Source organism: Dermacentor silvarum, chromosome 5 (assembly GCF_013339745.2).
Source record: "Dermacentor silvarum isolate Dsil-2018 chromosome 5, BIME_Dsil_1.4, whole genome shotgun sequence".
In the NCBI taxonomy this organism is placed as follows: Eukaryota; Metazoa; Arthropoda; class Arachnida; order Ixodida; family Ixodidae; genus Dermacentor; species Dermacentor silvarum.
In genome coordinates, this window is record NC_051158.1 from 110,478,661 (window position 1) to 110,494,447 (window position 15,787).

At 45.0% G+C, this 15,787-nt stretch overlaps 1 protein-coding gene across 1 annotated transcript; it reads right to left on the reverse strand.

The window, feature by feature from the left end:
* Window positions 1–5,077: 5,077 nt before the first annotated feature.
* On the reverse strand, window positions 5,078–5,935 carry LOC119454330 (uncharacterized protein K02A2.6-like). Its single transcript, XM_037716289.1, has one exon. It carries the CDS (start codon window positions 5,933–5,935, stop codon window positions 5,078–5,080), a length of 858 nt encoding a protein of 285 aa, XP_037572217.1.
* Between the last annotated feature and the right edge of the window lie 9,852 nt (window positions 5,936–15,787).

The window sequence follows — 15,787 nt, forward strand, 5'->3', positions numbered from 1 at the left end:
TTATTGTATCTTAACTTTGTCTAATAACACCAAAAGTCGTGGGTTCGACTTCCACCAACGTTCGAGAGTCGAGTGCATCTAATTAACTTGCCTTAAATAACTTCGCTATAATGAACACCCAAGGAGTGGCTTCAACTTACCTTCACCATGTCAATTGGAATCAAACTTGGAGATAATTGGAGATGTGGCCGGTTCGCCCATATCTCAAGTGGTTTCGACTCCCAACAAAGGCCGTGGGTTAGAGTGCCTCAATTAACTCTATCTGAATGAAATGTGCCTTAATTCGCTTCGACCTAATTAACACCAAAGGTCGAAGGTTCAATCCCCAATTTTGGTGCCATTGAATTTTGGTGCTGCGACGCTGGACATCGGATTTTTCGACCATTGAGCCATCTAAGGATTTCACCTTAAGTGTTGCAGTTTATATTTTCACATTCACACGTTTACACGTTAACAAAACATTTCAAGCAAAGTCACCAGCTACATGCTGACAATGTGGGTAACTGTGCCATTAGTGTGCAGATGTACCATCGCAGACAAATTAAATGCGAACAGCGGAGCGTGTGGCCGAAGCATAACTAAAGGTATACGGTGTATGTCGTCGGCCAGTCGTTGTGCACGTGCGTGGGGATGTAGTGCAGCGCTTCTCGCCCTATTGCGATAAACGTCACCCGTATTTTGTCCGAAAGTTGTTTTCTCATCTCTCCTCGGGTAGTGCCATACCCACCTGGCAGTACACTGTTATGGTGACTAGCACCATCGCTACATCTGTAGCGTGATATAGCTGGCTTGCCCCCAGCTTGCTAACGTGGATTGCTTTGCTTTGTTACCACCATCAAAGCTGCCAGTGTCCAATCGTAAATTGAATAGCACGAAAAATATATTGCATTGGATGCGCAACACTAGTGCTAGCCACCTTAAAAGTAATCACAGATAGGAATGGCACTGCAATGGCGGGGTGAGAATACAAGCTTCAACAAAATACAGGTGACGTAATACGCACTAGGACAAGCAGCCCCGCACTCTGCATCGAAACCACATGCATGTGTACAATCATCACTGGCCGACGCCACACATTGTGCTTTTAGTTAGGTTTTGGCCACACACTCTGCTGTTCGTATTTCATTTGTATTCAATAGTAATCTACTGTGGCACTCGCAGGTATACAGCTCATTATAGCGTCAGCAGGAAAGATCCACTAGATGTTCTATGGACGTCCTGCGTCCCAAAAAAGAACATCTATTAGAGGTTACTTATGTCCAGCTGCGACATCCTTTCAACGTTAGAGCAACGTGATCTGGATGGGACTTAGATATCCATGGTACGTATTTGTACGTTGTTTGGAGAAATATAGATATCTATAGGACGTGTGCAATGTCTCAAACATGATGTTCTATGGACATCTATGGTACATTAATGGTTCACTGGGTGTGAATTCGGATTGGAAATTGGTGGCTTGCGAATGGTTCTACGGATTGAATTTTAGAGGTGAGTTTCGTTTGTTATCGTTCTTCATGCCCTCAAGATTTTCTCACTTTCATGCCGTTCTTTGTCGCTGCCTGCCTGTCTCAGCCTCTGCGAGCGGTGACGTTGTGGTGTAGCGGTTTTAGAGTGTGTATAATTCGTTGCTACGACTATGCTAAAGTCACGGTATGTACTCTGCAAGCGATTGTGCGCGAGTTATGGTAGAAAGGATGGAGATGTTACGACCGTCGAAAAGGGACGTTTTTGCGTGGTAGAAAGCGCATTCTTCGTTGCAGACCATGGCGCGGGGCACGGCTGTAACATTGTGGGCACCTTGCCTCGGCTGCAGGGACAGCGCACATCGACAGCTGAAGCGGTTCTTTTTGTGATTAATTTGTTTCTAAAACGAAGCACTCAGTGACCCACAGAACTCAAGCGTAGCGAGCCATCGTAGGGCAAAGGCGTCACGAAACTATTGTGTTCCGCATAGCCTAAAACCGGTATCGTAGTTTGCACAATGAGCTTTTTATGTAGTATGTGTAGGCTCTTATAGTTTTGAGGCGCTGGCCTTTTGAACGTGTTTGATGGGCATCCCGAACAAGAAAGGTGATTCATTCGAGCAACTAGCTCTGTTAATTAATAGGGCGGATGGTCCAGCGGCAAATGTTCGAACATGAAAAAGGAAAATTCAGTTTTGATTCAACCAAACTAGTGTAGTAAAGGGTATCCGGAAAAGTATTGCCAACTTGCAGATGACTTTGTTGGACCTGATCTAGGCTTTGTGACTCAGAGATACTACGCACGATTCGTGTTGCATCACTACTGCTAAACAAAGGGAATTGCTGAATGATTCGATTCTGTCATTCGGTGATCTTGTTTACTGTGTTGTTAATGCTGTACTGTTCCGCCTTGTGCCAAGAAGCGTCGCGTTCTCTCGTAAGAATTTGCATTTGTCGTTGCGAGTGGCCTAGCGCAGCTTGCATCATCGGTACTGAAAATAACACATTGTTACCCTCAAAGTGGTGAAGTAAAGAGGATGGAAGTAGGTATACCAAAATCAGGTAATGTATAATTACTGTTGCTTTATTAAATTTGCTGTGGGCTCTAGCAGCTAGACTGCCTCGGTTCAGTGTCCGTAAATGGGACTACATGAGATTCATGTGGTAACTTATTCAAAATGTTTTGCCATGCAAGAATGCTTAAAGCAGCTCCTCATCCATATAACCTCATACTTCGCTTTTTTTCATCTAGAACAGTGCGTATATTGCACAACCATTTTTCTCGCATTATAAAATTTTCTATACATGGAAATTGTACTTGCCTGCCCATGTGGCATCCCAACAACATAAAGGCTCTAGTATCTATTTAACTATTGCTCTCCACTCTCTTTAGCCTACTGGGGTTAAGGCATTGCCAAAGCCCCAGCGTTTCCCAGGGGAACCACGAGGAGGCGAGAGTGGTGGGGCTCAACATCTCTTGCCCCTCCCCCATAATTTTTGTAATCGCCGCATGCTGCAGCCACTGGGTCAACTGCATGACGTTAGTGTCATGCAACTACACAAAAGTGACAACTCTTCTGCAGTCTTTGCAGGAGTTGCCTCATCACAGAAGCCTGGTATGATAACTGCCTAAATGTGAAGGCCGTTGCAATCTCTGCAAGAGATGCCCCGTCACAAAAGTCATAGATCATGTAACTACACAAAAGCAACAAATCTTGCTGTCTTCGCAGAAGCTGTGTCATCACAGAAGCCGGGTATCGTACCTACACAACAGCAACAACTCTTGCTGTCTTTGCACGAGCTGTCTCGTCACAACACTTGCAGATCCTGTAACTACACGAGAGTCATCTGTTGCAGTCTTCGCAGAAGCTGTTTCATCACAGAAGCCGGGTATCGTACCTACACAACAGCAACAACTCTTGCTGTCTTTGCACGAGCTGTCTCGTCACAACACTTGCAGACCCTGTAACTACACAAGAGTCATCTGTTGCAGTCTTCGCAGAAGCTGTGTCATCACAGAAGCCAGGGTATCGTACCTACACAACAGCAACAACTCTTGCCGTCTTTGCACGAGCTGTCTCGTCACCACACTTGCAGATCCTGGTAACGACACAAGAGAGTCATCTGTTGCAGTCTTCGCAGAAGCTGCGTCATCACAGAAGCCGGGTATCGGACCTACACAACAGCAACAACTCTTGCTGGTCTTTGCACGAGCTGTCTCGTTCACACACTTGCAGACCCTGTACTACAACTAGAGAGTCATCTGTTTGGCCAGTCTTCAGCAGAAGCTGTGTCATCACAGAAGCCGGGTATCGTACCTACACATCAGCAACAACTCTTGCTGTCTTTGCATGAGCTGTCTCGTCACAAAAGTTCAGTATCAGAACACAGAAAACTGCAGCTCTTGCTGTCTTTGCTGGAGCTGTCTTGTCACAAAAGATTGTATGATTTTTTTGTGTGAAATGTAGAATCTTTCTACTCAAGGTGACTTGCTAGGTCAATCACTGGTGAGCAATAGCACACGCTTTGTGAGCACGTGCCTGATGACCGCGCTTCCTTCTCAGTGCGGCGTCTACCAATTTCTTTCTTCGGAGAGTGACATACTTTTTCTGCAGCACTTTTGTGAGGCTTATCACATGCTGCGGGTCTTCAGAGTAGTGTGTACAATTGTGAAGCATGACTTCATATTGCTTACGAATTGTTGGAAGGCCCTAAGAGTTATCTTGTGGATGTTGTCTCCTGTCGTGTTGCCTTGGCGTAGCACTGTCTCTGCTGCACACATTGCTGCATTGCACAAAGCGTGATGGTTCTGATAAGACCACCATTGTCCTTTATGTATGTTAGCAGCTAGTCACAGTGTCATTGGTGAGCATTGCTGCGCATTCCGCACAGTGAAGATGCTTGCTGGTTGCCCTAACCACAAAGCCACCGATGTAGCGGACGACTTCACTGGCATATGTTCAGCATAGGACCGAGGGACGAGGCCGGACTACTGGCAAGCGGAAACCAAAACAAAAAACTTTATACACTCTCCCAAAGCCCCTTATATTATCACGTCTTTGTAGCGTCGCCTTATGGCCACTTGCTCAAGGCACAGGTGGCGACCTCTACATCCCTTCTTTTCACCCTTTATGGGACAGGTCCCTACAAGTCCAACCGCCGCGGTGGTCTCACTATACGACTGCTGCGAGTCTGTGTCAGCGTTTCCTGCGGCGTCACTTCCGTCTGCGTTGGATCTTCCCGAGGTGCTGCAGGCTGCATGATCTCGGGAGTGACAGGCGGAGAAGCTGCCAGTTGAGCTGGGGTCGCTTCCGATGAATGAAGTACCAGGTGTCGACGATTACGCTGAAGGACGCCTCTGGGGGTCTGAACAAGGTAGGACCGTGGACGCTGAGCCTGTGAGAGTACTTCACCACTGCAGCGTGTGTCAGTGACCCATACATAGTCTCCAGGACTCAAAGGGGCCAATTAGCTTGAAGCATGACGGCGATTGTAGTTCATCGCTTGGCGTGCCTTGTTCCACGAGTCCTTTTCCCTGAAACTCGTGTGGCATGGTAACGACGGCACCAGTTGTTCTGGTAGTTTCGGGAGACGAGTTTGTAATTTCCTTCCCATCAGGGCTTGAGCCGGGAAATACCGTTGGGACCAGGCGTGTCGCGGTACGACAGTAAGGCAAGGTAGGGATCAGGACCTTTGAAGAGCAAGTCTTTCATTGTGCGCACCATGCACTCTGCCTCTCCATTGCTCTGGGGGTACCTCGGGCTGCTGGTCTCGTGACGGAAGCCGTATGACCGCGCAAACTCGGCGAACTCATTGGACACAAACTGCGGTCCGTTGTCGGTCCGGACAATGTCCGGTATGCCAAAACGGGCAATGCAGCTCTTGATCGCCGAGATAACAGCTGGTGCCGTGGTGGACCCCGCGGAGACTACTTCGGGAAACCTGGAATAATAATCAACAATCAGGACGTAATCGCGGCCTTTAAGTTGAAACAGATCGATGCCAAGGTGCTGCCACGGTCTGTCAGGTGTAACCGTGGGCAACAAAGGCTCAGAACACTGAACTCGAGTCTCGGCGCATATGGCACATTGGGTCACCATATGCTCAACATGCATGTTACAGTTAGGCCACCAAACAGACTCCCTGGCCCGTTCTTGGCAACGGCGCACTCCCTGATGTCCTTCGTGTAAGAGTGCGAGAATGTCCTGGCGCAAGGCTGAAGGAATGACAAGTCGTCGGTCCAGCAGAAGGATGCCGTCGTATATGCTCAATCTGTCCCTCTCCTTCCAAAATGGAGTGATCTGCAGGGGCACCTTGTTTTTGTCTGGCCATCCTTTCATACAGTACGTCATGACCGCAGAGCAGACTCCATCTTGGGCTTGGTGTATGCGGACATCTTCTAGCCGCCTTGCTACAAGAGGCGGTAATTCCTTGAACACTTCACCGACAAACAACTCCAGGGTGCCTACCATGCGAGTAGCTGGCAAATCAGAGGGAGCTCGTGACAAAGTGTCCGCCGTAGCTAAGTGCTTTCCAGGCACATATTTCACCACGTACTGATATCACATCAGTTTTATTCGCATTCGTTGTATGCGAGGCTGCACGAGTTCTGGGTCCTTGTTGCCCAAAAGGGTGACCAGAGGAAGGTGATCTGTCTCTACCTCGAAGCTTAGGCCGCAAAGGAACTGGTCGTACCGTGAAATGGCCCAAGTCACCGCGAGGCTTTCCTTTTCTGTTTGACTATAACGTGCTTCCGTCGGAGTAAGCACCCTTGAAGCATACGCTACAGCCCGTCAAGTACTTTCAGGCTGGTCCTGTAGCACTACAGCTCCCAGACCGTAGGAGCTGGCATCCGCGGATACTACAGTGTGGTAGCAAGGATCGTATTTTGCCATACACTTGTCGGAGCTCAATAGCAACTTGAGGCGTGAGAAGGCTTTTTCTTGACTGGGACCCCAAGTCCAGGTGCTGTTCTTGTTTAGGAGGGAACGAATGGGCTCCGTAACGTCGGATAGGTGAGGTATAAACCGTGTGACGTGATTGGTCATTCCCAGTAATCGTTCATACTCCGCTGACGTCGGTCGGTGGCGGCAGATCCCTGACAGCCTTCACCTTGTCCGGGTCTGGCGAGATCCCGTCTGCCCCAATCACTACTCCAATGAACTTGACCGAGCTGACCCGAAACGCGCACTTCTTTTCGTTAAGGGTGACACCCTCCTCCTCAAGGCGAGCAAGGACTGCAGCCAGGCGGTCGTCGTGCTCTTGACGGTCTTTCCCAAAGATTAGAATGTCATCAATCAGGTTCACGACCCCAGGCCAGCGCTCAAGAACCCTCAACATTAACTGCTGGAAATACTCTGGTGCCGTGGCAATACCAAAAGGGAGTCTCTTGTAACAGTAGCGGCCGAACGGCGTTATAAATGTCGTGAGTTCCTGGCTGTCGGCTCTCAGCTTCACCTGACGGAAACTAGACCGCGCATCCAACTTGGAGAATACTCGCGCTCCACCCAACTGGCCAAGGATCTGTTCCACCGTCGGCAAGATAAAGCGCTCCCTTTCGATGACTTCGTTCAGCTTCGTCAGATCGACGCAGATTCTGTAGCCGCCCGATGATTTGGGCACGACTACAAGCCCGAAGCACCACTCGGTTGGCGTCTCTACCTTCCTTATGACGTCCTGCGACTCCAGGTCGTCTAGCTCTTTCTTGACAACGTCGTATAAAGGAATTGGAATCCTCCTTGGGGCGCTCAAGGAAAATGGACGAGCGCCGGGTTTAATGCGAATGCGATATTCGGCTTGCCGAATTTTCCCAACCCTTGGAAAATCTTGGCTGTGGGGAATGAACGCACTCGGCAGAATCCAGGAAGTGAACAACACCAAGGGCTTCAATTGCAGGGAGCCCAAGCAGGTGAGTGCGCTGACGTTCAACCACGTACAAGGTCTGCACTGTGGACTTATCACCCCACTGTAAGGTTGCTTTAAAGGTACCAAGAACGTGCAGACTCTGTTCGCCAGGGCCCAAGACTTCCCCTTCAACATCATCCAGCACCCGCGGTCGGCCTGGAAAAGACGGCGAGACAACAGAGACTTCTGCGCCAGAGTCTATCTTAAACTCGGCCTGGTGCCCGTTCACTAGTATGTATATGTACCTTGCACGTCGTGAATCCAGGTTGTGAAGTTCGACGGAATCCAGTAGCTCATTTCTATTCTTCTTCATGCACACTTCGGCAAAATGACCTAGCTTTCTACAGTAGTGGCAAACTGATTTTCTGGCTGGGCAGTCTTTTCGAGAGTGATGCTGTCGTCCACAAAAGCCACACGATAACCTAGCCGGTTGCTCAGACTGGTCGCGAAAACGTGGCGAAGGGGGGGCCGAGTCAATGTTTAGCGTTTCGGCAAGAGCGTTATCCATAGTCAATCTAGCGCGTGATAACCGCTCTTTTTTTTCTGCGTCCTCGTGTATGCGGGCTTGGCACAGTGCTTCCTCAGCGGTAAGTTTTGTGCACCGGCACAATTGATCAGACAGTTTCTCGTCACGTATGCCTACGACGAATCTGTCACGAACAAGGCGGTCCTCGACGAGCGGGCTGTTATAGCTACAGTGTTTTGCCAGGTTGCGTAATGCCGCAAAAAAGTCATCCACAGATTCGCCTGGTTGGTGAGTGCGGCGGTGGAAACGACGACTTTCGTATATCTCATTTACTGGATGCACGAAATGCGAATCCAACTTTTCTTTGACGGCAGTGAAAGAAAGCGCTTCCGGTGTTGACACCCCCAAGGACGATAGAATGGTCCTGGCTTGCGGTCCCATACAGTAAAGAAGTGTCCGTACCTGGGCCTCATCGCTGGCACTGTGGAGGCCGGCCACGAAAGCGTAATCCTTGAACGTCGAAATCCACGTTGGCCATTCTCCCGGGTTTGAAAACGTAAAGTTCTCAGGTGAGCGCAGACCAGATGCGCCAGCGTGAACGATGTGCACTTTTGGTTCGGTGGTCTCGGCGGGGGTGGATTCCGTGTCAGGCATGTCAGCGTTAACAGCGGGATCCCACTTCTATAAGACCACCATTGTCCTCAAGCATAGTCACCCGATTGGTGACGAGTCATTGGTGAGCATTGCTGCGCATTCCGCACAGTGAAGATGCTTGCTGGTTGCCCTAACCACAAAGCCACCGATGTAGCGGACGACTTCACTGGCATATTCGCTCAGAGCGAAGTAGTCGTGCTCGAGCAGAGCATCCACCGGTGTAGCGGACTGCTCTTCATAGATGTCACCCAAATCGCTGCTGGGCTGCCCCTGGCTTCTTGAAAGGCATATCCCCTCAGTCTGTGCAGTGACGTTGGAATTCTTCGAACCAAGAACAGCTGCATGTACTATGGTCTGCCTGTAGGCGTGCCGGAATTGCGCCGCTGAAGGGTTGTTATTCCAGCCACTTCGCTCCCTTATGCAACTAAAGTACATTTCCAGAGGGTCCTGGTTCAGGTTTCTCGTGCAGATGTACCTGCAAACAACAGGCAAGTTAGTACCTTGCTGCTTTATACCCGACACTGAAAACCAGTCGGGAAAAGAATCGTTGGAAATTATGGAGTTTATTGAGCCACCAAACCTATGTGTCGTAATTGCAAAATGTGTTTATATTTTTTTCAACAATGGATATACTGAAATGCCACTTGCCTAGGTGCTGCCAAACTACATCTTCACCACCACCAAGGCATTTACTCTTTCATTTCTTCTGGCATTTTGATTACAGTTCTGCTGTATGTTGAGCAGACACCTGGGCAAAGTAGCACTTCCTGATCTTGTACAAAGACTTTCCCTTGTCTGTATTTCCTTGTGCTTTTTTTAAGTGCGACTGGCAAATAATGTGCATGTGGAGCATTTCTTTTTTTTTAATCTTAGGCTTTCCTCACAACAAAGCAAAGAAAACCATTAACATTAGAAGACATTATAAATGAATATGTTCATTACATAATAGCAGGCTCCATGCGAGTAATGTTTTTCTTCTGATTATGTATGCATCAGGCAAATATGATTGGCTAGTTTTTAAGTGTGCTCCTTATATTTCATTGTTATGGCATTTTCTTCTCAAATGGCAATATGGAGTAATCGTTACTGCCACTTTTCTTATGATTGCCTTTAGCACCCAGCATGGTCTTTTTTATGATTATACCTTAAAACATCATGTCGGATATCATACTAAGAAACGAGAGTAGTCAACGTGAATTACAATAAAATGCTTGGTATATGGGATAAAATTTGATGCTGTCTACCGTTTGTTATGAGCGGCTATGACAGAACTTGACAAATGTTTTCTGTGTAAAAAAACATTGGCGCAACGACAAAAACAGAGGTCACAGAGCACTGGTCAAAAGGAGTAGCAGCAGGTGCATTATGCTGTGTTTTTGTGGCACAAGGGGTGCATGTTGACAAACGGCACCAATGAGGTGGTTATCAGTTGCAATGAAGCTATGAAATTCTAATGATAAATATGATAAATATAAACATGGCTGTAAATGGACCCAAAATCAGTTACTGTATGAGTGCATAAAATATATAAGTACTACCAATACGACTGCTGCTACTGTTATACTAGCAAGTATAACAATGGCAGCGAGCTCTACTATGAGTAGCAAATATAAGTAATGACAAATACATATTGTAGCGGTAGTCCTACTTTGCTCATAGCACTGCTTTGGGGATGTCAAATGAGAAGACGATTGTCTTGTTTAGCTGTGTTAACAATGCTGTCGTCTCTTTCATACTGGTAGTCATAGCGTGGAGGAAAACAATTGTTTTCTGGTAAATAACACACAGATGTCGCTGTGTGGTGGACCCAGTATCACAGTACTGAGCCTGAAAAACAAGCTAGATAAAACAATATGACGTGCCACACAAGCAAAAGCAGTCAAGAACAAGAGTCGGGGCAAGCCACGTTACCGATATGGGTGATTTTAGCGCTCCTGAATGTCTTTTGTGTGTGATGCAGTTATTTGATTGCTTTTTGATGATTTCCTCAAAACCTATTTCTTTTTTTTTGCAATTCTTCCATAGGCAAAAAAGCATACCTTTCTTGAAAATAAACATTTTGTAGTGATATGTTGCACACCTATTTCTTGCATTATTAGGTTTGGCAGGAACCACAATAAGCAAAATCGTGCAACAAGTTTTCAATAAACTGTCTTTCACAGCAATGCATGTCATTTGGAAAAGCATATTCCTTGGGTTATTATATCACTGCTTCAAGGCATCACTAGATGTCATTAGTTTTGGTTCAATGCGTAGCTTAATGGCCCGCCCATATTGGCACCTGAAATTGTTTAGTTGTGAGGATGCAAATTAAACTTAAGTGTTGTTGTGAGACCAATATTTATTAATTTTATAAATATAAAAAAATAATGAAAATTGTTATACACATTATGAGGCTATCACATGGCTAAACGTGGTATGCCCTGGTACATAGACTAGTAATGTGTATTCATTATCCTCTCCTACATGTCTTTCGCTGGGTCTTGGCCTCATACTTTAAAAGTTCATCGCACATTTTGACTTCATTAATCATGGTAGATTGACGGTTGCGCGTGTTAAACTAACGCGTGTTAAGCAGCCTCCAGCTTCATGAAAACAGTAAAAGGAGCACCCTTAACATACCGTAAGACAGCTTGAAATGTTTACTCTGTCTTCAGATTATTGTTCATTATTTTACCTCATGGCAAACTTTTGTCTTTTTAATCAACTTATCTTGGCACCTGTGCACTACATCTACCTATGCACTTGCACAGGTCAGCATCGAGGAGCTTTTCTGCCAGCTGGGAGACACTCTTGAGTGTGAATGCCAGTGCAATCACAGACATTCGGCTGCCATACTGGGTAACGAGCCTTTCATTGGCCAAGCGCAGCTGCATGAGTTCTAAGCTAGCGGCCTGGATGGTCTCTCTCTGGAAAGCTAACGTTGATGGCCGCAGTGGAGTCTTGAAGCCAGTGGCGACAGGGTTGCTGGAGTTCAGCAGGTCGAATGCACTAGAAAGGAAATGGTAAGTATAGCATTAGATTAAACAACCAAGCAATTTCTGAAAGATGCTTTCTAGACATGCACATTTTAAACAAGGTAAAGTGTTCGTGATGCTTATGCATTTCTGACACGTAAGGGTTCGTTTGTAAAAATGCTCTTGCTGTTATATCCCCAACAGACATACCAAGTGTTTCAGCGAACACTTTCGAAAAATTTTAAAGGTTGCTTGTGGCAGATAGCACAATTCTAGTTCGTGAGCTGGTCTACTCAAAGAGGCGGACATTACTTACAAAAAATTGAAATGCATAATCGACTAATGAACAAACATTTCAGTAATTAAATGTTTAACTACTGAGCTTGTGGCCTATATTGCAATTTACAAATTTTAGCCGTGGAGTTCGCAAGGCCACTTGGAACGAGTTCTCAGGATGACACCAGTTTTGAGATATCAATTCCCGAACTTTGCAGAGAAATGCATTGGCGTTCCAGTTACTGTTGTGATTCAATGCATGAAACGAGTACCAAGATATCACCGCAAGGCCACACCAGTTACTGCTTCCTGATACTTTCTTTACCATTATAAAATTATAATTCTTACGCCAAAAAACGCACAGCATATTAGATTCTATGTATTACTATAAATGATGGTCACTTGATTTCCACCAACGCCTCGCAACACCATCTGGCCAGTTGCCAGTCCTTTTAAACTACGAAACTAGCTTCCTGCTGGTAAACATGTCATTTCCGTAATTGTTCAAAAGCTGTAATTGTAAATATATGAAATGGACATAACATGTACTGCTTCCTCATACATTTAAAAACATATCTTATGTCTTCACCCGTTACATAGTGCATAACTAGTGAATGTTGCGATTGTAAGTTGATCTACTTGTGTCACATTTCATGTAATTCATAACAAACTGTTCTATTGAGGTGCTGTATTATGTAATCCCTTTCTGTACGCTGCTCAACAGAAGTGTGTGATAACGCAACCCGTATGAAGCTCTTTATAGGCTTTATTCACACAGAGACATTCGCACTCAAGAGACAGTGCTGACCCCCCTTATGTAATACCCTGAAAGGGGTCTTTAAGGGACAATAAATGATAACAAACACAGTGACGACCACGGTAATATGTATTCAATTAAAATTCGTTTCGACGGCCCCATGGGTGTCTTGTTCACATTGACTAGGCCATTGTGAACAGCAGATGATTGTAAAGAAGGCTTCCATGGGGGAACCGAAACACTTTTACTTCAATACATATATTCCCTTGTTCGGCACTATGTGTATTACTAAGTATGCCTCCCCGATTTTTGTTACCATCACAGTGATTGTGATGTGCAGTACAGACAGTAAATTAATGTGTCAATATTTATGTATTCTTTTTTTTTTTCAGATTATCAGCAACGAACATTATTAATAATGGTGTAGTATTATGTAAGCATCCTTTAAAGTCCCTGGTGCATTTGAAATCGTGTATGTGTATTGCTTACTAGTATTTCATGTACAATGTCTCGGCTGGTTCGTCATGTCCACTGTTGTTCCATTGCCTTCTCCCCAACGTATCTTGCAAAGCCTTTAACATTTCATCTTTAGTAACACTTCGGACCAGACCTGTCTTCTCTGTACCTACATATGTGCTTACGTTGCGACTCCATGTTTCAAATTCTAGTTTATGAAAAACAATTACTAGTTAAATGGAAAATGAGACATCCTCCCAATCGTAGCAATTGCTGCAAAGGAAACCCATACGGGTTCCTCGAAGAAAATCCTCGCAGTTGAAGAAAAATGCATTCTGGTCCGGTACTCGAACCTGAGACCACCGCCTTTCCGGGGCAGCCGCTCTACCATCTGAGCTAATGAAGTGACTAGCAGATGGCAGGGCGAAGTCGAATTTAACAACGCGAATCAAATGCTAGTGTTTTGGCGTAATAGTTCAGTGGAAACCTGCTAGGTGAAGAGAGGTAATTAAATGGGAAATGAGACATCAGCCCAATCGTAGTAAATGCTACAAAGGAAACCATATAATTAAGGATACCATTTCCATTTAAGTAGCTCTGTCCACCTAGCGGGTTGCCGCTGAACTATTACGCCAAGAACTACTAGTAGTACTGTGAAATACTAACATTCATTTGCATATGCATGAAGCCATATAAACGGTCATATTATATTATTATTCTAGCATGCACTTGCATGAAAGCTGAAGGTATCATTATATACGCAAGGCCTTGCTCGTTATTGTACAGTAAGCTTAAATGGCCTACTGCACTGTTGTTTCAGGTATTAATAATATATGTTTGACTGTCTGCATAACTCAGGTATTGATATTTAGAGGAAATTGCACCTAATGAAGTATTTGTGTCACAAGCTGCATACATCACTTTATGAAGTGTTATATACTTTGTGAAAGCCAGAGCCTATGCCATAGGAAATCCACATTTAATTTATATGAAATGCTCATCCAGTACGTTCAGTCTAGCTAATTTTAAGGCACAGTGTGCACGGAAAATGCTTCATTAGCGCCCTTACCGGTCCACCATGGCTATGAAGTTGGCTGTGCCCATGCAGTTGCCGTAGCCTGGCAGCTTCAGCAAAGAAGCGAACTCCAGCGCCTTTCTCACGGAGCTGCTGAACGTCTGCGCTGCCAACTTCACTTTCAGGACCTGTTGGAGGCAGGGAAAGAAGATCTGTAGAAGATATACATGCATTATTTCAGGCTTGCCTTACCTGTTGGTAATAATTGATGTGCGCCTTTGACAGCTTGTTAGCCGCACGCATGCCTTCCTTCTCCTGCAGCTCTTGTAGTGCCTTGAGATGCTTCCATAGCACTCTCTGTGATACAAAAGGATGCAGCGATGTAAGTCCTCATTTGCTAACCCTGAGACGTTACTCTCATGACTAACGTCTGCTTACGTCAGCATATTCACAGCATATCTGTGCAAAAGCTTCACAAATACTCACTAGGTATTCTACGGCACAAATTCTGCGACGGAAAAATTCATCTTAAATTATTAGAGGAAAACCACCTTCCCCATTTAAGGTCCATGTGCTTTGTTTCATATAGTGACTGTTTGCTTATTATGCCCAAGACTAACTGCGGCCACTTTTCTTCTAGGTTTTCTAATACTTTTGGATTTCGTTACAGCCTAACCTTAAGGAACCCTGCACTATTAAGATGTTTAGACACATCCTACGCGATTTTCTTCAAGTTGTGTAATTGTTTAGTAATTAGCATTGACATTGTGTTATTTCTTGTTTATTTGGACCGTAGACGGTGCAAGAGATACATAATTGTGCATACCATGTACATGTAACATTGCCGATGCATAATTAAAAGATATTCTTATTCTGATACTACAGTACCTTTTTGACTTCATGTCTAGCACTTCAGTGTTTTATTTTGTACCAGCGTTTTTAATGTTAGAATTCCATGTAGCTCTTCTCATAGTCTCCTGTACGTTTTAAAATCCCCCTTATTACAATGTATTTAAGCCAGACTTAATGCTGTTGACATCTGTATTGTGTGAAACGTATCACATTTACTGTTCTTTGCAAAATTGTGCTGTACAGTTATATACAGCCTTCCCCCTTGTTTTTAGCATTGGCACAAAGTGCACTCTGTTTTTTTAAACGTTGTATAATGCATAGAGCAATTTCCGGCATGCTTTTGTAGACCTACGTCCGCAACCATAAGCAATATGCAGTGAAGATTCTAACAAGTATTCTGGTGTTATTACAGTTCCTTGCTTCAGTACTGGTTCAAAAGAGAAGCTAAGTAGGCTGCCACCTCGGCCCCTCGTTTCCAGTGACACAAGCAAAAATCCAAAAATCATCCACCCATAATAACCATTATCGCCCACTTTCCTTGTGCGGCTCTGGGTTACTAAACAATATAAGGAGGCATACAGCTAGTAGTCTAAAGGCGTAATCAGCACTTCATCAGTGAAAAACGTATAACAAGTGGTAATTTTTGACAAACTGAGTGTAGACACTCGATCAATGGCTTTTATTTTCTTTCCACCTTGAAAAAAAGGAGACAGGACTAAAAGCTGGGGTACAGCTTGACGAGGGCCCTGCCCCCTTATACAGTTGACAGCAGAGCACTGCAGAACATCACGAAAATGCAACACTTAAAAACAGTGTAATGCTTGGAACAAACTGCACATTTAATCACAAATAAAAAGCTGTATACATACGCATGCATATATATTTATATATACACAAATACAAATATTTACAGATATAGATATACATTATGCACACAGATCTATGTACACATATGACAATTACTGCTTGGTAGTTTCTAAAACTGAA